Raw genomic sequence first — 24,855 nt, forward strand, 5'->3', positions numbered from 1 at the left:
GCCATTTACTCCTGAAGGGTTCTTGATTGCTCTTTTCTGCATTTTCAGAGTGCACATTATATGATTCAGATACCCTAAGACTGCTCCTCTCCCCCAAATCTGTTTCTACAGATTTTTAAAATATTTTTGTGTGTGTGTGTGCATGTGTGTTGGTTCTATTGCTTGTGCTGTTGTGTGGCAGGTTGTATCTGCTCTGCCCTTTCAACATCATGCATTTCAGAATTACTTTATGTGATCATGAAAGCACATCCTTATACAGCCCTTTTCCTAGTTATATATTCCCTTCTAATACATGGATGCTCTGCAAAGATCACTGACTGCAGTGCAGCAGAAGGCAAACCAAAATCAAGCCCTGAAACAGAATGGTTAGAAGTGCTGCCAGCCTGTTAACTCCTCCTGTGTGTATGAATATTGTAAATAATAGTGCAAAACTATCTTCTTTTCAAAGCCGACTTATCTAACCCCCAGAAAATTAAAATGATCCTAAGATATTTCTTTGCAGATTCTGCATTTGAACAGTATCCTTTCTTCATGCAGTTTCTGGATGCTTGTGAATCAAAAGAAATACCTTCTGTCTCTGGGCTTTCAAAGTCTGCAATTCTTTGACTACCTCTGGTGTTTCAATTTCCAGTCGGAAAACAGAATGATTTTTACTGCAGTACTGAAGAAAACTGTCACAATACAGCACCGATCCATTAGAGGGCGCTGTTGATCCAGAAATCCTTCCCTGCCTCAAGTTTGCAGTTGAGCCGGTAATTATTAGGCAAATCTGTCCAGGGATGTCCTCAAATCCTGTTCATATTGGAATTCACATCCATACTAGGCTCCTGGAGAGCCTTAGAGGGGTTTATTATAACTGCAGTGCTAAAAGACACCTATTTAGACTTCTTACAATGTTGAAATGAGATTGGATCGAGCTTATTCATTGATTTCTAATAAACTTGATAGAGGAGAGTCTGCTGTTACTTTAAAAAAAAAAACTATTCAGTGTTAAAAGTGGAGAAGATCCTAAGCCAAATGCCAAATTGTAACTTTACCGCCATGAACTTTGTGAAGTTCAGATTGAGATCAGAACATCATGTCTCAGGCCTCTTTCTAGTTAAAAAGTGATTGGTTTAGCTTGAACTTGTGGCAGTGATATAGTGCTAGTACGAAACCATCAATTTCTTTGACTCATGTAGTGTAAATTTCTTAAACTTCCTCTCTTGAGCAGAAGTGAAAAGTAAATCGTACTGGATCAATTTGTTCAACCTGCAGCTTGCTGAAATTCCCATTTCTGTTTCATTCGTGCTTAAATAAAAAAACGAAATCTGATCATTCACGGCAGTTCAAACATTGGCTGGAAATGTCAGTCTGCAGTGGCAGTGCCAATCTTCCCTTGGTTACCATCAGAAGGAGTCTGACAAATGCTTGTCTGGTCTGTTTGAATATATCTCCTTTGTAAGGCTATATTTAAGATTTATTGGTATCTAACATCAGGGAGGGCCTAGGTGTCATGGTGTTTGTGCTAGAATTTGGCTTTGAAAAGAGAAATCAGGATAATCTTGTTACTGCTTTGGGTGATTAGATGTATTTAGCTGGGATATTTGAGGAAACTTAGCCAAATAGAAAGATGGGGGCTGGTATGGCTCTGTGCCATAATAATTTGTGACATGCTTTCTCCGTGCCTGACTCCAAGTTCAAGCTACAGTGGTGATGAGTATTCTCTCTGTTATGTATAAGCAATAATATACATTAATTATTAAAAACCACTTGTTTCATTTTGGCTCAATGTTCCTATTGATTTCAGAGGGTGTTTTGTTTAGAGAAAGATTTAAATGATGTGCTCTGTGGCAGATGGAAATGTTTATTCATGTTGAATGAACCAGTAAGGGTGCATAGTAATTTTAATTTCTTCTGTAATGCTAATGGTGCATTTAAAGCAAAACTGGACAATACTAAAGGATGTATTAGGAGAAATGATATTAAATAGGCAGAAAATGGCAAAGGGAGGGATAATGTAGAGACCTATACAAAGATAGCTGAAAGGACAAGCCAAAGCTGATGCTTGAGATTGGCATTGTGAAACAGAGGAAGTGATGTGAATGTCAGTGGAAGGAAGCAGAAGGGATGTGTGCATGAATCTCTGTCTGCATAAGAGCAGAGATATGTCCTTATCTCTATTAAGAAATACAGGCTTAAAGGGGAGCATTTTTCAGCAACCTGATCTAGTGAAAAAGATGCCCCTGTTTCAGGGGGATTGCATTAGATAATCTTTAAAGGTCCTCTCTTACCCAAACTATTCTGTGATACTATGAAATACATATAGACATACATACAATACCAGAGACGTTGAGATTGAGGTTCAGGGGCAGACTTGGAAGTCTTTTGGTATACAACAATGGGAATTTATAATGGTACTCTGGAAAAGGAATTGTTTATTGGAAAATGTTCTGGTTTTACTTGGAGAAAATGGTATCCTGATTAATAATCAAGCACATAATGAGTGAGAGAGAAATCCTTTTTAAAAAAAAAATATCGCTAAAGAACAGTCAAAAGTGTTTAACAATGGAAGGTTACCAAAGAAGAACACTTAAATGAAGTCCTGAAGATGAGCAATGATGACTGGTTGTCATGCTAAAGCATCATGAGAAATTCTTTTCAATGTATGTAGATTCTTTGGTGTATCGTCATGGTTATATTTGTGAATATAATGAGTACAAGGTGATGGAAACAGCAATACAAGAAAAAATTGGGGAGAGGAATTGTATGCAAGTTGAGCAGCAAGGAAAATACTTACAAGTTTTGACATCTAATGAGGAACCCTGAGAAAAGCAACCGAGTTCTGAAAAGGATGCTAGGGAAAAAGATAGGGGGGAGTAAAGGCAGCAAAAGGAAGCAGGAGGAGGAACGAGACCATTTGGATGGCTGATAGAGAAGGAGGGAGAAGTGCCTGGTGTGTATGGGGTGTGGCAGTGGAAGGAGGAATTACTGAGAATGAGACAACAAGAAGTGCAATCCTTGTAATTGTGTTTCTCCTGTTGCCCATTCTCATCCCACATCCCCATCACCCTTGCCCCAAGAGCATCTGTGCTTTTAGAGATTTTTATGATGAAAAACTGCTGTTTGTAATAACTGAGAAACTCTAAAGAAACTGTGATGTACTTGATTGCTAGTGCAGACCATGATCAAACATGGCTACAAACATGGTTACAACTGAGCTTGTCCTGGAACACCTTAAATAGGTGGAGGTAACTGAAAAACAAAGGAACATTTGCTATTTGTTTTTTGATTCATTCCGGCTTTGCTCTTCTTCATAACAATACAAATCTGTAGCAAATGTTAAAAAGCAAAAACAGAACAACCCAAAAATGTACCAAGTACATTGCAGGGGGAAAGAGTAATATGAAGTATTTTAAGGCAAAATACACTGATACATTGGTGACTTGTAGTGGAATTGAATGATCCAGCGTCTTTTAAATATAGTGATTTGCATCAAGCTGTAGTTGAAATGATAGGTTAAGGTCACATCCCTAATTTTCTAGCAGTTCCTTGCAAAAAATTCTTTCTGATTTTCCACACTCAAAAATATAGCAACGATCAATTGCTGTGCATGACATAAGAAACAACTGAACAGGAAATAACTTGAATGGTGTAAGAAAGCTTTAAATCTTTTTTCTTGCTTGTTATAATACAAAATTAATGATTACAAGAAATCATGTTGAGTGGGGAAAAGGTTTGTTGTTTTTATGACAATTCTTCAGTTTTAAACTAATTGCATCCCTACTTCAAAAAAGATTAAAAAATAGATTTAAAATAATATGCTGCTGAAGTGGCTCAATCAGAGAAGACAAATGTGTCAATGACCACCTTTATAGGGAAGATCTGCATTTTACATTCAAAAATAATTTTTTGTGATGTTGTTCTAGGTTGTGGATATTAGAGAACACAGAGAAGGGCATAAACAGGACTTCTTAACACTAACTCTTACTTTTTTTTAATAGTTCTTCTACATGCAGCTAAACTTTGGCTCTGAGGATTTTTCCTGCTCATTTTTTTTTATGCTAGATCTTGTTGAGATGTAAGTACACCTAAAGTAGTCATGAAACATGGTAAAAAGTGTAATGCTTCCACAATGATAAAAAGCTTCCTGAAAATCTGATTTGGAGTAAAGTTGTCAGTTTCCAGTAATGCTCCATCAAGCTTTATGGATGACTAATACATATATAGCCAGCTACCTTAATCACTTAGAAATTAACAGTGAATAAAAGTGGGATTTGTTTGAATATCATGAAGATTTTAGACAGTGGCAGAGCACATGCATAAGCAGTAGAAGAACATTTCAGGTCTACTTGCCATAAGGCTGTTACACAATTAATGCAATGTTGGGGAAATCCATTTACTTCTAAGAGTACTGAAATTTCCTAAGATCATTGTCCATCACTAGATATGTTGCTTGTTTTTAAGAACTGTTAGCTTGGCTTCAGCTCCCAAGGTAGAAGAAAGTATTGGGTCAAAAGCCCTAAATAGAGGAACCAGAGCATAGTTATGGGAACTTCCTTTTATAATTGTAGACTGGCTTTGCCTTTATCTTTTTATTTTAAATCAGATGAGAAAGTTATTTCTGCATTCAGTTAATCCAAAAGGTTGTATAATCAGCATATATCTGTATATATACACACTTAAATAACAAAGTCTTCTTTTTTGTATTTGTGTGCAAGAAGAAGGTTTGAGGTGACAATGAAACTGAAAAAGAAAGTGTTTTTCAAGAACATTTGGATCTCTCTTCTCTCAATAGTTTGATATACTGTTGAATTAAATGCAGCTAGAACACTGTTTGATTTCTGTTTAATTGTAAACATATTAGTCAGCCCTCATAGGAAACATACTGAAAAACTAGTCAGTAGCTTTGCTTTGCATTTCTCTTTTAAAGTGAAGACAACGTAAAACAAATTTTCCCCATCCCTCTATTATTTCTATGCATTTGCTGCATTTGGTTTAGTTTACTGATTACTTTCTTTCCTCAGCCTTTTTTTTCCTATACTTTATTTCAAATATTAAACTAATTAGGATAGCTAAAATACTAAATACTTACATAAAATTACATGACTGTTACAGCAGTGAACACCAGAGCATTTCTGAGGCAGTGTAGACAACAAATCTTCACAGAAATATTTGTTCCACAAACTTAGGTGCAAACACCTGGTAAGATCCTCCTAGAATCATCATAAAATGGTTTATGTTTGAAGGGACCTCAAGGGTAATCTAGTTCCAGCCTCCCTGCCATGGACAGGGATGCCACCCTCTAGACCAGGGTGCTCAAAGACCCAACCAACCAACATGGCCTTGCATGGCCTTGAAGGCTTCCAGGGATGGGGCATCCACAGCTTCCCTGGGAACCCTGTTCCAGCACCTCACCACTTTCACAATAAAGAATTTCTTTCTAATATCTAATGTAAACCTACTCTCTTTCAGTTTGGATCCATTCCCCCTTGTTCTGTCACTACATGCTGTTGTAAAAAGTCCTTCTCCATCCCTTTTGAGGCTGCAGATAGTGTCACCCTACAGCCTTCTTCAGGCTGAGCAAACTCAATTCTCCCAGCCTTTCCTCATAGGAGAGGTGCTCCATTTCTCTAACCAGCTTGGTGGCCCTCCTCTAACAGGTCCATGTCCTTGCTGTGCTGTGCCCCCGGAGCTGGCTGCAGCCCTGCAGGTGGGGTCTCACCAGGGCAGAGCAGAGCAGAGGGGCAGAATCCCCTCCCTCCCCTGCTGCCCACGGGGCTCTGGGTGCAGCCCAGGACACCTTTGGCTCTCTGGGCTGTGAGTGCCCATGGCTGGGCCATGTCCAGCCTCCCACCCACCAGCATCACCAAATCCTCCCTGGCAGGGCTGCTCTGGGTCTGTTCATCCCCCAGCCTCTGTGGATACTGGGGGTTGTCCTGACCCAGGTGTAGCAGCCTGCACTTGATCTCATTAAACCTCATAGGATTACTGAATGCCCACTTCTCAAGTTTGTCCAGACCCCTCTGGAGACACTCCTGTCTCTTGGGAGTTTCGACTGCACCACTCAACTTGATGTCATCCTCAAATTTGATGAGGGTGCATTTGATCCCCTAATCTGTGTCAATAATGAAGATATTAAATATCACTGGTCCCAGCGCAGACCCCTGAGGGGCACCAGTTGCCATTGATGTCTGGTGGGTGTCTGAGCCATTGACCAGTACCCTCTCAATGTGACTTTCCAACCAATTGCTTATCTGCTGAACAGTCCGCTCATCAAATCAGGGTCTCTGCAGTTTAGAGAAGAGAGGTTGTGGGGGACTGTATCAAATGCTTTACAGAAACTCAGAAAAATGACATCTGTGACATTTCTCATGTCCACCAATGTAGTCATTCCATCATGGAACGCCACTAGGTAACTTAGGCAAGACTTTCCCTTGAGGAAGGGAAGCTGGCTGTCTCAAGTCTCAATCTTCTCCTCATCTGTTGTCACCAGACTTCCTTGATAGCATATGTGAATTCGATGCCATAATTAGTTAAACATACCATAATATGCTACTGCAAATTTTTTTTAGTATATAAATTCTGTTACAAATTTTCCAGGTTTGAAATCTGTTACAACTCAAGTAGATGTGGTTTCTGAATTCAGTCTATACTTCCTGTGGCAGAAGTCAGACAAGTAATGTCACAGAAGGATGTTTTTCTTTTTTGGTACGTTGCCTAACATGAACTAAGTTGTATGGATATCCTTCTGTGCAAGGTAACAGGTGGGGTTATTCTTTTGTCCAGACTGAAGGGGAAAACAAATATTTTTGAAGACCAGGATTTGCCTAATCTATAACAAGTATCATTCAGATGAGCATTGGCAGTCGCTCTATGATGATTAAAATTTTCTCCTTGGTTGCAAATCTGAATAAAATGGATTAGTGTGCACCTGCAGGAGACCAAAGTACATGTCTGCAATTCAAGCCTTGTAGCTGACACTGTAACGTTTAGAACTCCAAGCACTTACAAACAAGTGATTGATCATAATGCATTTAGCTTGCAATAGCTGATCATGCAGGAAATGCAGAGTGTTCATAAAGAAAACAGTTTTGGCATTCATGGATTTCTGTAGTTATTCAGTGGTGATTTTTGAGATTGGGTGGTTTTACTTCAATCTCTGTTGGAGATCATCAGAGTAAGGACCGTTATAACCTTTTCAAAATACCCAGAATTTGTAGTACCCCTCCCTTTTTTCCTCTTCATACTTTTTCAGCTTCCACCCCTTTTTGTACAAAATGCTTAATTCAACAATAGACACTTGCTCCAAAACTGTTCTATTCTTCACAGCATGGACTTGAAATGGGAACAGTAGCTTTCATGGCAGTGCAGAGAGAGTAGGTTAGAGTTGCTATTGGACTACTAAAATAATTAGGCCATTGGAGTTTTTATTAGTTATGCAAAGTGAATGGTTTAAAATAAGAATTATAGAGATGATCCTTAAAATACTAAGATCCTTAATATCATTGTAGCTCAAGTGACATTTTAATATTTTTGGGCCATAAATATTTTATTTTTCTTTGTCTGTGCTGATTTCTTTATGTTGTTTGGTGCAGTATGGTATTGTTTAGGTAATAAACATTATTTTTGATACTCCACTATCCTATATCTACAAATTTTCTTCTAAATAAATGAACCATTCTTATAGCAAAGGAAGAGAATTTATGATTTACAGCTTAGTGTGAATGTGGGGAATACCCCAGTGTGCCTTCTCAGCAATAATTACTGTCCCTAGTTAATAAATTGCTAGGCCAACAAATTTGAACTTAATCAATTCAGACTGAATTCTTACTACATGAAACACTTCAATGCCGTGGTTATTAAATTAAATTCTCTCTAAGATATTTTGCATACAAAGTAACATCTTTTTAGGGATGGCATGTTTAAATCTCATTCATTAAAAACAACATCTTAGATATATTTCCAAAAAACTTCACTCAAAAGTTACTTCCATCTCAGCATGTGGGTTAGGACCTCTCAGAGATCCATCAGAATGACTGATTGATATCTAATGCAGGTGAAAAATCTTACATGCACTGAGGGGTTGTTACCTTCACTTAGGATGGAAGGTTGTCAAAGCATTTGGCTGTGGGCATCCAGCAAACCATTTGAACAGGCCTGGACAATGGTTGAAAGAAAAATATATTGAGCAAAATACATGAAAAGCTATGATTCAGGAAATAAATGTAGAAATAATCTTGCTTGTATTGTGAGTCATGCCTAGTGATGTACACTAGTATGTTTTGTTTTCAAGCAACTTTTATTTGGTTTGCCTTGTTTTCCTTGGTTCTTTTTTTCCTCTTGGTAGACCTTTTCATTGTACCTCTGTGGCATTCTCAATAAAATTACTTTGAAAAAAAAGCTGACCCAAATAATACAATGGGTGAGGAGTGTGTTTTACTCATGGAGATAAACACTTTCATTGTTGACTTTGCTTATCCTTTTGGGGATTCTGGTATGCAGTATTTAATTATTACATTACATAGATTTTATGTCCATTTCTTGTTTAAGGTGGGTTAGGCTATTAAAAATAGTAAAAAAAAAAAAAATCTCCTGCTGCTGTCTGTGGATATGTCTCTATTTCAGTTATCACAAAATTGTCTTGTACCAGCCAATGTTTCCAAACCGTAGAGGGTTCTATGCTCTGCAGGCAGAGGGGAATCTATATCCACTTAATTTGCCCACATTTATCCTTGTCTGTGGTTTAAGACCAGGATGCAGACCTGTGTTAGAGATATGAGAGTGAGGTTTAAAAAAGATTTGAAGCAGAGTGGCTGCATTGGTATAATAAATACGGCTTTGTGTCCTGCTTCCTGGTTCACAATCAGCCTGTCTGGCACTTACTTGAGAGGCTCTGCAGGATGTTGTATGTATGATGCTTTTTCCAGCCAAGGGCTGTTATTCCTTGCCATGGGGTCATAAAGAAGTTCAAAGGCAGATAAAATGACAGCAGTCAGCAACAGCAGCTCAGTTCCTGCAACACAGGAGTAATTGCAGCCCATTATTATAATTGGCTGTCTCTTCTTTCCCCTGAAGGAACTGAGCAGCTGCCAGTTTAGTGGGCTGCAAGAAAACTGATGAGACGGGAGATGGGGGTCATAACAAAAGTTGAGAAACCGATCAAGGCAAAATTCATTAGTCCTGAGTAGCTGTAAGAGAGGAGAAGGAGACAGTGCTGTGACTGGTCATCACCAATGCCCATGTGGGAGGTGGAGTCTGACTTCCAGGTTGGTTTGTTTCATCTTGCACTTCTCTTTTTTTTTTTTTCACAAAGAAAAGCAAGGTTGATTCTACAATCTTTCATCTTATTTTATACAAAACAAACCAACCACAGAGCAGAAGGCAGGAACCTCTTTATAGGACTTTGCTAGAAAGGGTTGATTTCAGCCTTAATGAGTGCATCAGTTAGTTTTTCATGTGTGCTGCAGCTAAAAGGGGGATGACCTACAACTTGTTTAATTTAACAGCAATGTGTTGATGTTGACAGTAATGATCCTTAGGTACTTGCTTATGGTAAATACGTACAATTAGCAATGTGAAATGTGTCTTTATTGGTGTTCTCAGCAATAAATGCTAATGTAGAAATGGTAGCATGACATTTAGGAATGAAAGGGTTACATCTGCACACACTGTGTAGATGTAACTTTTATGTTTCAGAAGGAACAAACTGTTTCTTCATCCATCTCTCATTGATGAGGTATGGAATATCAGAAACATATTTCTTAATACGTACAAGTGGGGATGTAGGGGAATTTTACAGGGAGAAGAAAAAGTAAAGGTTAATAGAGTGCACTGTAGATACAAAGCCAGAGGATGTTATCACAGTTCTGTCTGATTCTGTGGTGCTCTTCAGGTCTTCTATTTGTGCAGGTCTTTTATCCTCACACCTAAATTTCATTCTCCTTTACTGCATGTAGATCTATTTTAAAATGAACCTGAAGAGGCGTGTGCAGATTTTGTTGTAGCTGCTTGTCTTTTTAAATAGAAAAGTTAAAGATGCATTGCATTTTTAGTATTTATGGTGCTGTATCAGGAAAGCTGTTTCTTGTAGGATCTATGTACAGATACCTGGGGTGAATTTCCATCTCTTTGAATGTCAGTTGGAGCTTTGCCATTCATGTCAATTGCCAGTTTTTCACTTTAGTGCAGTATTTTGTTTCATTCCTGAATTCTTCTTCATCCTGGTTTCTTAAATGACACATTCATGCTGAGAAAATATACCTCCTTGTAAGTTCGGTGTGTTTCCAGATTGCAGCTGCCCATTCCTACTAATACAGAAGGATTTTTTGGTAAATTTCCTGTTCTTAAAAATCATTGTAGCATGTTACAACCCTCCTCACCCACAAATGGTACAAAATGCTGCTGCTGGGTTTCTGAATATCCTAAATTGGAGTGATTTTGTAATTTTAGTTCTATTTTTACTGTTTGTGACATTCTCTTTATATGTTATCTTGATCGAGTCATTGCAATTTTGATGCAACTTTTGTGTGCTGAGATGCATCTGCATGGTTTTAGTTCTGAGCCGGAACAGCATTTTTATCCCTGTGCTTCCCCATGGCATGAAGTGGGTTCAGATTGCTGCTCTCTAGGTCGGGATGTTGCTGTATGAGCAGCCTGTAAATCAGTGCTTCCCTGTTTGCTTTGGTCACTTTCCATTACTAAATTGCCACTACAGGTGCTGCTCTTCACTAACCACTGATTTGTAAAAGGCATCTTGACTAATCTGAACATAGCAATGTGTGTTTCAGAAATTATTATTTTTTTAATCACTGTGTGATTTGAAGGTTATTCTAGCACAGCGTTTGGGAAAGAAAGAAGTTGTAGTCTAGGCCTGTTGCCCCTACCCAAGAATGTGCTCTGAGGCACGAGTTAACATTGCTGTTGACAAGTTCTGTTTTTTCAGTTTCTCATTAAATTCAGGTGAGTGAGATTTATTTCTTGCTTGTAAGGATTTGGGCATGAGAGAGAGACTGGAGAAGTGAAACGAATGTAGAAGACAGGTGGAATCAGTATGCTACAAAGGAGCCACGTATCTGTAGCTTATTGTAGGTCCTTAAAGACCTTCCTGTATTTTTCAGTGGGTGGCAACAGGAAGTTTAATGAAACAAGCAGAAGATAAATGTGTAAATGGAGATAATTTGTTAAGATTTTATTTTTAGTGTTCTTTCTATTAACTAGCTGTCTAGATAGTAATGCAGAGTGTAAAGTTCATTTGAAAGATGTATGTGGAGGGCTCTTTTTTAAGGATTTTGGTTGCTTTCTAACTTCTAATCTGTTGAAGTACATTTTTTTAGAGAATAGTTGTTCCATATTTTTACAATAGTTTGTCCTTTTCTGTTAGATATTAGCCTTTGCTTCTCATTATGAAGAAAATAATTTCATTGAAAGCTTGAATTTACTTTGTTTTTACATAAGGTGCTTTTAACTAAAAATTTGTGATGGGAGGTGATATTCATTAAAAAATTAGATTACATTCATTATGACAAAGGCATTCTGTTTGTTTGGAAGGGTATACTAATTCTACACACAGTCCTGAAACATGAGTGTAGTGCAGATATTTTAGAGCTGGATCCTTCTTTAGCTGTCATAGTTGCCCATCTTAGCTTTGATAATTGTAAAATCAAAATTAAAAAAAATAATCACTAAAATCAAATAGCAGTGGCTTTTACATGGACTCATAATAAAACTTATTTACAATGGATTTACTAGGAATTCAGTAGTCTCTATACATATTTAGCACTTCAGCCACTTCAGTATTTTTAAGTAGTGAGAAGTAGACTGCTTATTTGTAAACTGTACTAATTCTTGAAACTCTCTTTTAAATATTTACTTTTATATTTTTTATGCGACATCACTACCTTCATGGCATAAAGCCTAGGCAAGTATGAAAGTGAATCGCTGCTAAGCAGTAGCTGTATGTGTGTCCAAGTGATTTTGCTTTACAAAAATTCAAAACAGTTTCTCTGCATTTATCTGCTATTTTCATCTTTGTTTGTCACATAGAAAGATATTAGTATGAGTGAATCTATAGCCAGCAGAAGAAAATATTTATAAATAAAAACAAGGAAACCAATCCCTCAAACAAACAAAACTCCAAGCCCACCCCACTCTGTTTTTGGCTGAACCAAATGCAAGGAGGATGTCTAAGCAGGAGACATAATGCTGAAATGACTGAGTTAGGAAAGATTCAGCTTAAAAAAGCTGTGGTGCAGCGTTGCTGTTGTCATGGCATCAGCCCTCCCTTGGTCCAGGCACAGAAGAATGTGTGGCAAAACTGTTGGTGCTGCTGTCCCTTCACTGTTTTAGAGTAAGCGTTACAGAAGTGGGAAGAATTCACAAATCATAATATGGTCTCCTTAGGTTGCTGTTTCTAGGCATTAATGGTAAGTTTATACTTTACGTTGGCTTCTAGAAAAAGTTTGAACCTCCATGAAGTCTGACACATTCTTCAAAGTTAATGAATATGTGTGCACGCTCTCAAAATTTAGATCTTCTACTAAATATTTATTTCTGTATTTCCGAAGGAAAAACATTATCTTTTTGGTTCAAGTAGTCCAAAAATGTCTGAATTTCAAATTTTAAACAAATCTGAAATTTTATGGCATTTGATGTTTCTTTCCTGCAAAGGTGAGAAATAAATAGATGAGAGTTTATGGTGTGTGGCCAAAGGCTTTTGTGAGGGTCTGTACCCTCCTTGGCTTATTCTTTCCTTTTAAATTTAAGATCATAATGTCAGCTGTTAAAGTGAAGTGAAACATTTTTCTTCATGGCTCTCTACGCAGAAGGTGTCTAAAATCTCCCAAGCTGGAAAAAGCGGTTAGCACAGTCTAGAGCTCTGCATGTTTCATGTAATTCATTCATTTATTCTTATAAGGTCTGTGGGTATGCGTGTGTTTTCAATATACACCATCTCAGAAGAGAAATTCAGTTTGATGGGATCAGAAATTTAAACTGCTTATTTTATCAACATCAGCTGGAAAGTCCCATAGGGATCCAGTCATGAGAAAATGGAGTATGTTTGGATTATATTCAGATAGCCATAAATACATTTTTTTAGATGTGAAAATGTCTATAATAATTAGTGCTCTTTTTATGGTGCTCCAAAAACTTTTGAAACTTCTAAAAAATATTAATTTCCCTTTGTTATTATTTTGAGCCATGCAGATTAATTGGAAATTAAAAAGGTCTGTGAGTAAAAATAAAGCTTTGGAAAATTTCTCCATCAGGAAATGCTATTTTTGTTTGTGGTTATTGAAACATCATGAATTATGTTAGTTATTAAATATTTTTACTTGTGAAATACCACATCATAGAATTAAATTTCAGTTTATTGAAGAAGGAGGTAGTAAATAAATAAGAAGTCTTGATATTTACTGTGAGGACTGTTTGTCTTAACACCTTGCTGTTTATAGTCAGTAAGTAAAAGCACTGTGCTCGGTCATTGATACTTCTTTTGTTAATATCAAATTTGTTTATCACCATGGGCAAATTTTGGAGGAAAGCAGACTCTCCATTATTTGGAGGCTTTTTTGGTTCATTAGGGAATTTTGCCAGTGGGGATGTCATAACAGTTTTCTCCCTTGTCTAGTGACTACTGTACTAAAAGACCAGTCAAAAAGTTTGTTATTTTTGCATGACAGTGGTTGTAGATTTTAAGGTATTGCAAAAATGGTCACGATCTGTCCATCCTGTAAGACTTCAAACACTTTTTCATCAGTTTTTCTGGATTATGAATACACAACAAGATCTTTGGAGTGTGTGTAAAGCTTTGGCAAGAAGATTATGTAGATATGAATTCAGAAAATTACAGCTATATGTGGTATCTTAAAATTCACAGATCCTTCTGGTCTCCAGAGAACAGTCTTGCTAAATCTAAGAAGTCTTCCATTTGTGAAGCGCTTCCAAAGAAGAGTCCAGATGGCTACTTTAAACTGTAATAGTAATATCTATGTTTAAAAATGTCCTTGTATGAACAGGAGTTTCTCTGGGTGCTTATTGCAGGGAAGTGTTTAAAATAGTGTGTGAATTTGAGATGGTGACTATAGGGATAGCTGTTTCAGCTAAATGGAAAAAAAAGTTGGAAGGGCTCAAATGCTAAAATTGAGGAAAAATGAGGCATTTCCACATAATTTTAGAATTTGCATATATTAAACTGGTATCCCTTTGGGATGAAAAAGATGTGAATTGAGTAGCAAGAAATGGGCTCTAAAATGGAATGAGTTTCTGTGTGTCAGAAGTTGTGCATCTTAAGGAACATGATTGCCTCTTTAAAGAAGAGGCGATGTTATGAATAGCTGTTGGAAATAAAGTAACGGTGAAAGCCTTGAATGTAGGCTGTACTTGCTCCTGACAGGCGTTGACTTTTATTTACATGTTTATTTAGCTGTGCCATCTTTATGTCATCTCTTTATTTTTCATGAAGCAGCAAGGTGCTGATTTCTGAGTGAGCTCCAAGCTGCAGAGGAGCCCTGCTGGAAGGGAGTTACTGTAGTTGTTCAAACTGGAACTTTGCCTACGCTTCTCTTATGAGTGTGTGCTGGGGGAGAGGGGGACATAACACAGGAAGCAGGTTTGTCTGTCTTGCTTGGCTACCTGTCAGGGTATTTGGGAAGACAGCAAGGAGGGTTTTGTGTGCAGTATTAGCAGCTTGCTTTTGATGCTTGGTTTTGTGTGCCTCAGATGTGACATCTTGCTTTCCTAGTATGTTGAGTGACAAGAAAAAGAAAACATATGTCTGAAGAATGGAATATGGTCTGAATCACATTTTCTGTGTGAAAGTGAAAGCTGAGCTCTGAATTGTGGAATAGTTGAAGAATTCAGGTCCTTTAGTATATTTCTAAAGCAGGAATGTGAATGATCTTTAAGTCAAGAAATCTACTTTCCACTAATAACTTTAAATTGCTTTGTGTCAAAATGTACATCTTTGTGTAGAATTCAGGTTCTTAGATTGAACTTGCATATGTTGTTTCTGAAGTACATAATTTGCATACATACAAATTATTTGAAATGGCATGGTTGAAGCATGGATTGTTTCTTCCCTTTTAGCATGTTTCAGCACAAGTGAGAAACGTATATATATTTGGAATTATGATCTTTACTCTCTGTTGTCTTATTCTCTCTTTGTTTTTGAGGATTAAGAAATAGAAGCTTTTAATTGATATATTTGTGTTTGTGGCTGGTGACTTTGCACATCCCTTTACAGATTGCATCATCTTGCCTCAGTTCACTGTGACCATACTGTAAAGCCTTTTCTTATGGGACTGGGTAGTAAAGATGTGGGGAAATGTGGACTCTATGTTCTCTGTTCTGAGCTACTTTCCTTAAGTCTTGCTAAGACCTGAAGATTCATTGGCTGCTATTATGTTGAAATTGATCGAAGCCAAGGATCTTTCTAGAGTAAAAGCTTACTTGGGGTTACATGGGGAGACAAATGCTCCTCTGTTGTTTAAACCTAATTTTTTTGAAGAACTCAGCCAAAAACCTTTGGTAACATTACCTCAGTTACAAACTTTTGTCCCCCTCTACTCATGGGAAAACTGGTCTTAGAAATAAGACCTTAATTTCACTTCATTATAATATTGTGTAGTAGATACTATAATGTATTATTTCCTTCCACAGGATCACTGCCTCTTTCAGTGCATTGTCTATTTAGTAATTGTTTGATAATTTCAATTTCTTTTCATGGTATAGCCCATGCCTTTTTTGTAGCACACTGTTGATCTTGTTGAAAAGTGCTTACATTAAAATTATTCCTTCACGGATAAAGGAATGTTCTTTGAGGAGCAGTGAGGACTTTATTTTTCATCGGTTCCTGTAAGTTAAAGGAAGATGATTTTCTCCTCCATGTGACCACACAGTTCTGAGAAACAGAATGAAGGATTCAAATATCCATATATTTAGCATTCTCTGTTTTTCTAGTCTTTTATGGGTGATTGGGAGGGAATAGTTCTCTGTCAAACTATACCTGCTCAAAATACTGCTTTCATAGGTCTTGGCTGGAGTTCCAATTGCTCAGCAGTTCTGCAAATCAAACCCTAGAGCATAAAGTCAGATACTAGGAAATGAAAAACGTATAGTGAAATGACTGTATGCTAAGGCTTTGATTTACACTGAGCAGAAACTGGAAAAGGCAAAGATAAGAGCTAACTCTCCAATATAGTATTCAGTCACTTCAATTATGTGGTCCTCCTCATCTTTTTTTTGTATTTTGCAGCCTATAAAGGAAGGGAGCTTTCATCTTCATGTGTCCTAGATCCATCCCATACAACAAACGAGGCATGGGCCTGATGGTGCATAATCAAGCAATATAAAATTGTATTGATAGTGCAAAATACATACATATAACTGCTGAAGTGAGGATTCTGAATTGCTCCTGTAGTAAGTGAATAGAGAGATCTCTAACTTAAATGAGAAGTGCCATCTAAGGTTGTAACTACCTTAGAGTGTTCATCAGGAATGCGTTTTTTAAAGTAATCTCTTAGTTATTCCCACTTCTTATGTACTGGCTTTTATCATAGAGCCATCTCAAAGTGCAGATATTACATTTTTTAATAAAATAATTATGTGGAATGATACAGAGAGGGATGTATTCCAGCAGTATATCCAAAAGACTGCAGGCAAGCTTACTACGTGGCACTTACTAGAGCTAGTCCAAGTGGCCCTTCTTGTCATTTGCTGTCTCCCTTCTTTGTAACCACTAAAATTTTGGATGCCAGGTTGTCATTACCATTTTTTTTTCAAAAGTAGCATGAATCATTATTTTTATTTTCTAACGGGAAAAAGAATTTTTTAGTTAACTGAAGAACTTAAAACTGATGATGTGACTACCTCACGTAGCATAACAGATGAGCACCCAGCTACAGAGCTAACATGCACAGAACACTGGAATTTTAGCATCTCCTTGCTCATCAGGGCTTGAGTTAGCAACCTTCATGTTCTTTTAACATTATTTTTTGAGTGTGTAATTATATACTGTATGCTTCACTGTGGTTGTATTTTGGGACCTCATTAGAAGACTGTAAGACAGAGTACTTACATGGGTTTTGTATTACAATCCACAATGTGTAACTGTCACTGGAAATCTATATTAAAAGGTTTTGGGCTGTGATGAGGGATGTAGAGAAGCCTGATGAAAAATAAATGGGGGTCTAAGCTCAGTACATATATAAGGAGAGGAAATCAATATAAACTTGTGTAAACTTAATATCATCAAAGCAATTTGCATTACTAGTCACTCTTTCTTAAAGTCTTTAATATATAAAAAGGTCTTAATTTTTTTTATTAATATGGAAGCCAGTTTTTTCCCATATTTCTGTTGCAGAAATTAGCCCTCCTTAATAGCTGGAAAGGCTGAAGTGTAATGCCTCCAAATAATAAGGAGAGGAAAGAAACTATGCATACTTCATTTGAATGATTCTAGTTCTTCTAGTTCTGGCTTTTTCTCTCTCTGGAATAATTTGGTTGTTTGGAAGAAATCAAATATCATGGGGTAAGAATGAAGGAAAAGACTAAATCTAAATTGCTAAATTGTTAAGGGAATGTTCAGATCTTGCAGGAGTAGTGTGGTTGTCACAAACTTCGTGGTAACTTCCCCAGGGTAAATCTAAAGAGCTGTTGCAAATTAAGTGGTAAATTCAAGGAACCATGTAAGGTCCTGTTTTGGAACTCTGATCACAGATACTGTGATTAAAGGTCAAGATTGTTCTGAGTATGGGCAGGAGGACAAGAGTAGTTTTAGAAATACGAATAATCTTTTTATAAATTAGTGTTAGGGTGGTATGAAAGATAGCTGTTAAAAAGGAAACAAAAAAATGTGCATTTATAAACACATACATACACGTTTGTGTGTGTAAATATATCTTTATATGCAATATAATGTTCTCCATTTGTTACTTCTTATCACTGTTGGATATCTATCTGTCTGTCTGCATGCACACTATTAAATATTGCATGTCTTCAAGATTTGACAGCCAAAGACAAAAAAAGCAAATGCACCTTGATTTCATAATACACAGGAAGGAAACTGATGTGCAGTGAGAATACTCAATTGATGTAGAATTTCCAAAAGTGTTGTGTTCCCAACATCTATCAGTGCTATTTCTGTACTTCAGAGTTCTGTACTTCTGTATTCTTTTTATTTCAAAATAAGCTACAAACACGCATTTATATATTAGGATATATACTTATGTATGTATATGTATGTGTGAGTGTGTAGGAACATAGTCTCTTGAACTCATGTAAGCAATTTTCCTTTTTCTCTGCTGTTGCTTTTATCCAGTTAGTCCTCTACCAAAAAAGAAGGAGATAAAAATATGGATTGATATTTCTAATATGAAAGTAGTAGTTAGCTAACCTTTTATTTTTGGTATTTATTTTATTTCAGTATTTTAAGTTAGTTAACTTTTTATTTTTATGTTAGGAGTATGGGTAAAGTTATAATTGTGGCTGCATTTTTTTGGTTTAATTTCTCTGAGATGTTTTCCTGATGCAAAGATTTTTTTAAATCAACTTCATACATTGGAGAGCTAATGTTAGATCCATGAAAGACAGTGCATGCAAAGACATAGAACTCCTGTGTTCAGATGAATTTTGGTCTGACTAAACCAACAAGAATGCCAGCCCTAGTGTACTGGAACAAAACTAAGTGGAAGGGAAAAAATAGAAAGAAAAATAATTTTCCTTTATAGGTAGCAGAAGAGAATATTTATAGGTATATAAATATACCTATAGGTATGAAGAGACATTTATAGGTAGCAGAAGAGAATTTTTAGAAGTGCCATTTTTTGGAGAAAGTGTGTTCACTGAGAGTCAAAAAGTTCAGGCTCTGATTAGAAATTTATTTATGACTTGTAGGCAGAAAGGTGCCCAAGTCTGTCTTTTTAAGACAACATACTGAAAGTTAGGCATCCAGCAGCTCTGAAAATTTCACTTGTTCAGATATAGTTGCATGATTTTATACATATATACTTCAGTGTTCCTTAGCCTTGGTGTTTATTTCTGTGTCTGTAAAATGGTGGTGATATGTTAGAAAAGGTATGAGACTAATTTTGAATCTTCATGAATTTCATCCAAAATAGAATTGAAGAAATGTTAGCAAAGCCTGTCATGGGACAGCTTTTGCCTATGAAAAGATAATGCATAATAAAGAGGACAGTTTTGTACACTGAGAGGCTCTTATAGATACACGTTAAAGGTATATTTAAAAATAAAAGTTAAATAATTTCATTATTTATATACAGATGACTGGTTTTCATAGGTTATGTCTTTTTCAGACAGGGATGATAATGACAGCAACAATTCCATATTATAATAATACACCCTTCAGGAAGGAACAACAGCTAATCAGAAAGCCAGTACTCACCCTGATATTTTTAGCTTTCAGTTAACTGTGCTGTTTAGTGAATACTTTGGTTCTATTATTATATCTATGGAGAATTTTTTGGTTTTTTTTTAAAGCTCTTACTGTCAACTCATTTTTCAGCTTTTCTTAGAATTCATGCAGATAGTATAACTATAGACATTTAAGTTGTATCTATATTTAAATTAAAAAAAAAAAACCAAACAAACCCAACCCTCATCTTTCTCTGTGCATTTTTGAATCTTAAACTTTTCTGCCTTTGTCAGAAATCATAGTGCAGTTCATTGTATCTGAAACAATGAGCTTTCAGTGGGTAGAAGCAAGACAATTCTTATTCTGAAAAGATACTGCTTGCTTTTGCTGTCGATACTTTTTGTATAGTTCTTGAATAGCCCAATTGTCCTTCTGTGCACTCAAAGTGAATGAATTCATCTTTCAAAGTGGAGCACTTCTTTCTTCTCTGTACCAATTCCCACTTCTGTTTCTGAAGTAGAGAAGAAGACTGCACTCCTGAAAGCATACAATTCTGAGCGCTGAAATTAAATTCTGCTGTACCTGTCACTCACAAAGCCCGGTTTATGCCAAGTGTTGTGCAATTACCCTAAGGAGTTTGTTTGGACCATTATGGAAATAACTTCACTCTAATTCACCAATGAAATTGCTTAATTTGCCACCATATTCTGTTCTGAAAAGTAGATTCAAGTTTCTTAACGTTTCTGACCTTCCTCACACTGGAATTCAGCATTGTAAGTTCTCATGCCCTTGCTGAATGTAAAGCATAATGAGTTATTCTTTCTTTAATGGGGTTGTTCAGACACACAAGTGCAAATTTTGACAGGTTTGTGCAGCACCTAAAGGTAAAGACTTTCAAATTAATGTACTTTGTTTCTAGAGTGCTTTCTTGGTTCTGTATTGTTAAATTAAGTACTACAAATTTTGGTGTCTGTTTTCACAGACGTAAATATTTGTGTGATCTTCACGAGGCAGGTTGCTTCCATGCAGCTTGCTCTGTTTTGCTCCAAGGAAAGGAGGTGCAACCAGCTGTTTGAAAGCATAAGAAACAGTCTGAAAGGAATATAGAATAAATATTTTCAAGAAGAAACATTATGGGATAAGAAGTTAATGAAATTTAGTTAGCGTTTCTTTCCTTTTATGTTATGTAATGAAATTCTCAGTTGTCAGGCAAAAAATTGAAAATTCTCAGTTATCATAATATTAATAATATATAATATTCATATACAAAAGGAATTCCTTTTTTTACAACCAGTATTTGGGAAATTTATGAAGTAAAATCCTACAGAGACCTCAAAGCATGTTGTTGTTGTTGGGCTTTTAATTCTTTGAGAATGTGTCTGTCAGTGGCTAGTAAGTATAATCTTTGCTGCAGCTGTTTGTTTAGGGACTTTTAAGTACATAGATTGCTGGAAGCATTTTTGGGAAGATGAGCATATACATTTTCTTATTTGCATTATTTTTATGACTGTCCCCAGTAGGAAGTGCCTAAAGGGAAGCTACTCTACAAGGGAACTTTGATCATTCTTAGTAAGGTAGTTATAATTTTGGTTGTCTTTGTTCATCATTTACCTTCAGTGAACTTTATTCTGGACCTAGAAGTGTATTGAACACCTTTTAACCATGGCTTCTGGTGGTTTTTCAGCTGTTATTTAATAAACAAAGAATGCATTGCACTGTGCAGGTTCAAGGATGGGCTTATTACCTCTCATTAAAAAATCAGGATTTCTTAAGGCAAATTATTTTAAATAATTTGAAATACTTGAATCAACAAATGAAACTTGCAACCAGTTTACATCTCAGAAGCATAAACCGTTTAATTCTACAGAGGTAATGGTTTTGAGTTGTTTTGGTAAGGTTTTTTTTTTTTTTCATTTCACTGACAGAAATTCAAGTTTTGTATTTTTCTTTCCTTAGCCTTTTGTTTTTCACTATTTCATGCTCCTCTTTTTCTCACTGGTGATGTGAAGTTAAGAATGCTTCACTGCTACAGAGGATGCTGTCAAGTTCACACTCAAAGGAGGTTTTTCTGCCCACTCTTTTCCCATACAGGGTGAATTAGGGACTGTGTAGGCTTAACAGAAGTCTCTGCTCTCTTCTGAGGCAGGTGTGTCAGTATGAAACCCCTTGATTTATACACAAAGAGAGTGGGGGCTGAAGATGAGGGGAGAGAATAAAAATGCTAGGTTACAGAATAGGAGGGTGGAAGAAAAGGGGAAGTATTTAAAATCATTTCTATTTTTTGTCTATTTTCTAAAACAAATTATTTGAGGAGTGGCTAACATAGATTACTTATTGAAACGCTTCTACATTTTATAAAGATTTGTGTTGAAATTCACACCTAGTTCCCCACTGCTACTGTCAAAAATAATGGCATGTAAAAAAAACCCCAAAAATTCTTAATAAGAAGTCTGGCAAGGAAACATTAGCTAACTTATCTCAAAGTATATTTAAATTGTAGGAATTCTGTCATTCTAAAAATCTCATCTTTTAGTGGATGTTATTATGCTTTTTGGGGCCTTCTTCTATTCAATGCCTCGTGTGATACAATTGATACTTCTGCTTGTGCATGGACACACGCATATATGTGGCTTTTCTTGGATTTAGCCTTAGCAATCCTGGATACAATGATAGTTTTATTTGCTCATGCTTGAAATAGGGAAATAAAATTAGAAGAGTTTTGTGAAGGAAGTTCTCCATACTTCTTAGTGCTCAAAAATTTGTGAATCTTACAAACAGAAACTTGCAAGGGATGCAGGTTTAAATATGTATTGACTAGAAAAACAATCCTCTCTTCAGAGGCAGGCAGCTCTGAGTCTTTTACCCTTCAGTGCTTTTATTTTTATTAGTCTGTACCCAACTACTTGTTATGTGAGAGGTAACAGGGAACATGCAAATGGTAAGATATATGAATTTGGCTCTTTGCTTGGGTGATACAGCTTGGTTTTGGTTCTGATTTGTTTACTATTCTCAAGAAGTATGCTAATATTTCCAGAAATTACACTTGTGGAAGTGACTGCCTTGAGATCAACATGTAAATAAATTTAAAGGAGGAAATGCAGATGGTACTCCAAATAGATAAGAAATAATGTATGCATTCATCTGATTTTCCAAAATCCATACAGTTTGAGAGGCCCTCACAGGAGCTCAGTGTGAGCTCACATTTTATTTCACAATTCTGCCAATACAAAAGTTTTTTTTTTAGTGCATTTTTCCATGTATAAAAAAACCCCAAACAATTTCACTTGTTTCACGTGTTCACTTAAGATAAAAATACTTTCTTATTATTGAATCACAACTAGCTCTTTGTCTATTTTAGCTGCTGCATAGGATCTTTTTTCAAAGACATGTTTAGTTCATGTTCTACATCAGAAGCATGAGGAATCCATGGTTTAAGAAAGAATTTTATACACATTTAGTTTGTTAAAACGCTCAGTCTTAAAGCAAGAAAAACTGCTGTCAGTTAGAAGGATTTAGATTTCTAAAGATTATTTAGACACTAAATCATGATTTAAGCTAGATCCTTCCAGAATTTTGCATTTACCTTTTCATGCAATCTAGTGTTTAACATTTTTTTTTATTCTTTCCTTTATTAATAGTTTGATCATGCATTTTTACTCTTACCAACGATCAAGTAAGGTCATTATAGCAGTTGAAAACTTTTTGGTTGGACAAAATTTAGTGGAGGTTTGTTTATCCATTAAAAAATTAGAAGTGGCTTATATACTATGGCAAAGATGTCTGATACTGATCTCGTTTTGTTTGGACCATGACGAAATAATTTTTCTTTACATGTTTTATTCTTGAATGATAACCTTCTAAACATTTATTATCTTTTTTCTAGGACTTTAAGACAGGATTTGGTATCACTTTAATCCCTATGAATGTGGCAAATGTAAAACAAGTGGATCGGGCTGCAAAGCAATCTTTTGAAATAATTACTCCTTATAAAAGCTTTAGGTAAGAAGTTGAGTATTTACTTTACAAAATATGCAATTAACTAAGGCACTAAAGAAAAGCTGATTTCATACTGCAGTGCTGTAGCTAGGTTGGATGAAAAGGTAATGTTTTTATTAAGGATGTTCAGCAGTGTTTAGAAAAATGGGAGGATGTTCTTTGATTTGTTTAGTTGTGTGCTTCATCTCTTAGTTCCTGACTAGGCATATTATGTCCACAGGTTTGTACTTTTATGTAACCTTCTTTGTTCATTCTCTGCCAGGGCAAAAGGAAAAAAAAGAGAAATTAATTCCTCCACTTTCACAAATTGACTTCATCCTAAAGAATAATAAACTTCAATAGTGAAGTAATGCTGCATCCATTTAGTCGTATGCATTTTATTTGAAAAGAAGCTTTCATTTGCTATCCCTTGTAGAAATCCTAGGTTGAAAGTAGTTGAATGTTTTACTTTGACTGATTGCTGAGACTTGTAATGATTTTTAAGGGAATGAAAGTACATGCTAATAAAAGCCTTTTGTTAAGTGTTGTAGTGTTTCTTAACTGAAATGTTGTAACGAAGTAGGAAATTTCTTTGTTCTCCTGGGATTGTTAAATGTTAGGAAATACTTTCACTCTCAGTCAGCTAGCAGGTAAATTAGTCTTGATCAGCAATTTGAATCTGTTGCTAGTTGGTAGATAGTTCTTTGATTTTTTTCTTAAGACAAGACTGTGTTGATTTTTTTTTTATTATTTAATTTTTATAAAGATAAATTTAAATGAAAAGCAAGTATTTTTTTAATTCTCAGTAATTTTTTTTAATTCTCAGTAGTTTTTTCAATTCCCAGTCTTTTTTTAATTCTCATTTAATTCTCCATGTTTCCTGATGTCATTCTATGCTTTTGTTAAAGTTCAGTGTTTAAGTTTGGTAATGGGTAACATAAAAAGATTGAAATTAATTCAGGCATGTTACATGAATGTTACAAAAGCTACATACCTTATACTAGTAGTGGTTTTGTTGAAAACAATGCTAAAACAGAGCAAGTTTCATTGAATTCAAAAATACAAAATAATACATTCTATCTTAGGATTTATATCTGTGTGGAGGAAGATTTTTGACTGTGATTTTGGGTGTAAATATAATAAATAAGGAGGCCACAGACCATGTTTAATTGGGCTTTCAAATAAAGATCAATAACACAGAAAAGTCAATTGTTTCAGCTTTACAGCAGAGTCAGAAAGAGAGAAACAAGACTGGATTGAAGCACTCCAGCAATCAATAGCAGAAACTCTATCTGATTATGAAGTAGCTGAGAAGATTTGGTTCAATGAGTCCAACAGGAGCTGCGCTGACTGTAAAGCTCCCGGTCCTGACTGGGCATCCATCAATCTCTGTGTTGTCATTTGTAAGAAGTGTGCAGGTAGAGTAATTAATGACAAGCTGTGTGGGTTCCACAAAATGTCATATTTGCATATCTATGTATGTCCTTGAATTGACATTATTTTTTGATTTTTTTTTTTTTATTTTTGAA

At 36.0% G+C, this 24,855-nt stretch overlaps 1 protein-coding gene across 1 annotated transcript in view; it reads left to right on the forward strand.

The window, feature by feature from the left end:
- The window catches only part of ARAP2 (ArfGAP with RhoGAP domain, ankyrin repeat and PH domain 2), a 114,775-nt gene that overhangs the window by 33,702 nt on the left and 56,218 nt on the right, over positions 1–24,855 (forward strand). The window contains exons 11-12 of the mRNA XM_059470118.1: positions 23,235–23,350; positions 24,545–24,744. Coding sequence (XP_059326101.1) covers positions 23,235–23,350; positions 24,545–24,744 — 316 coding nt within the window. The remainder of the gene's footprint in view (positions 1–23,234; positions 23,351–24,544; positions 24,745–24,855) is intronic.

Source organism: Ammospiza nelsoni, chromosome 4 (assembly GCF_027579445.1).
Source record: "Ammospiza nelsoni isolate bAmmNel1 chromosome 4, bAmmNel1.pri, whole genome shotgun sequence".
Lineage (NCBI taxonomy): Eukaryota > Metazoa > Chordata > Aves > Passeriformes > Passerellidae > Ammospiza > Ammospiza nelsoni.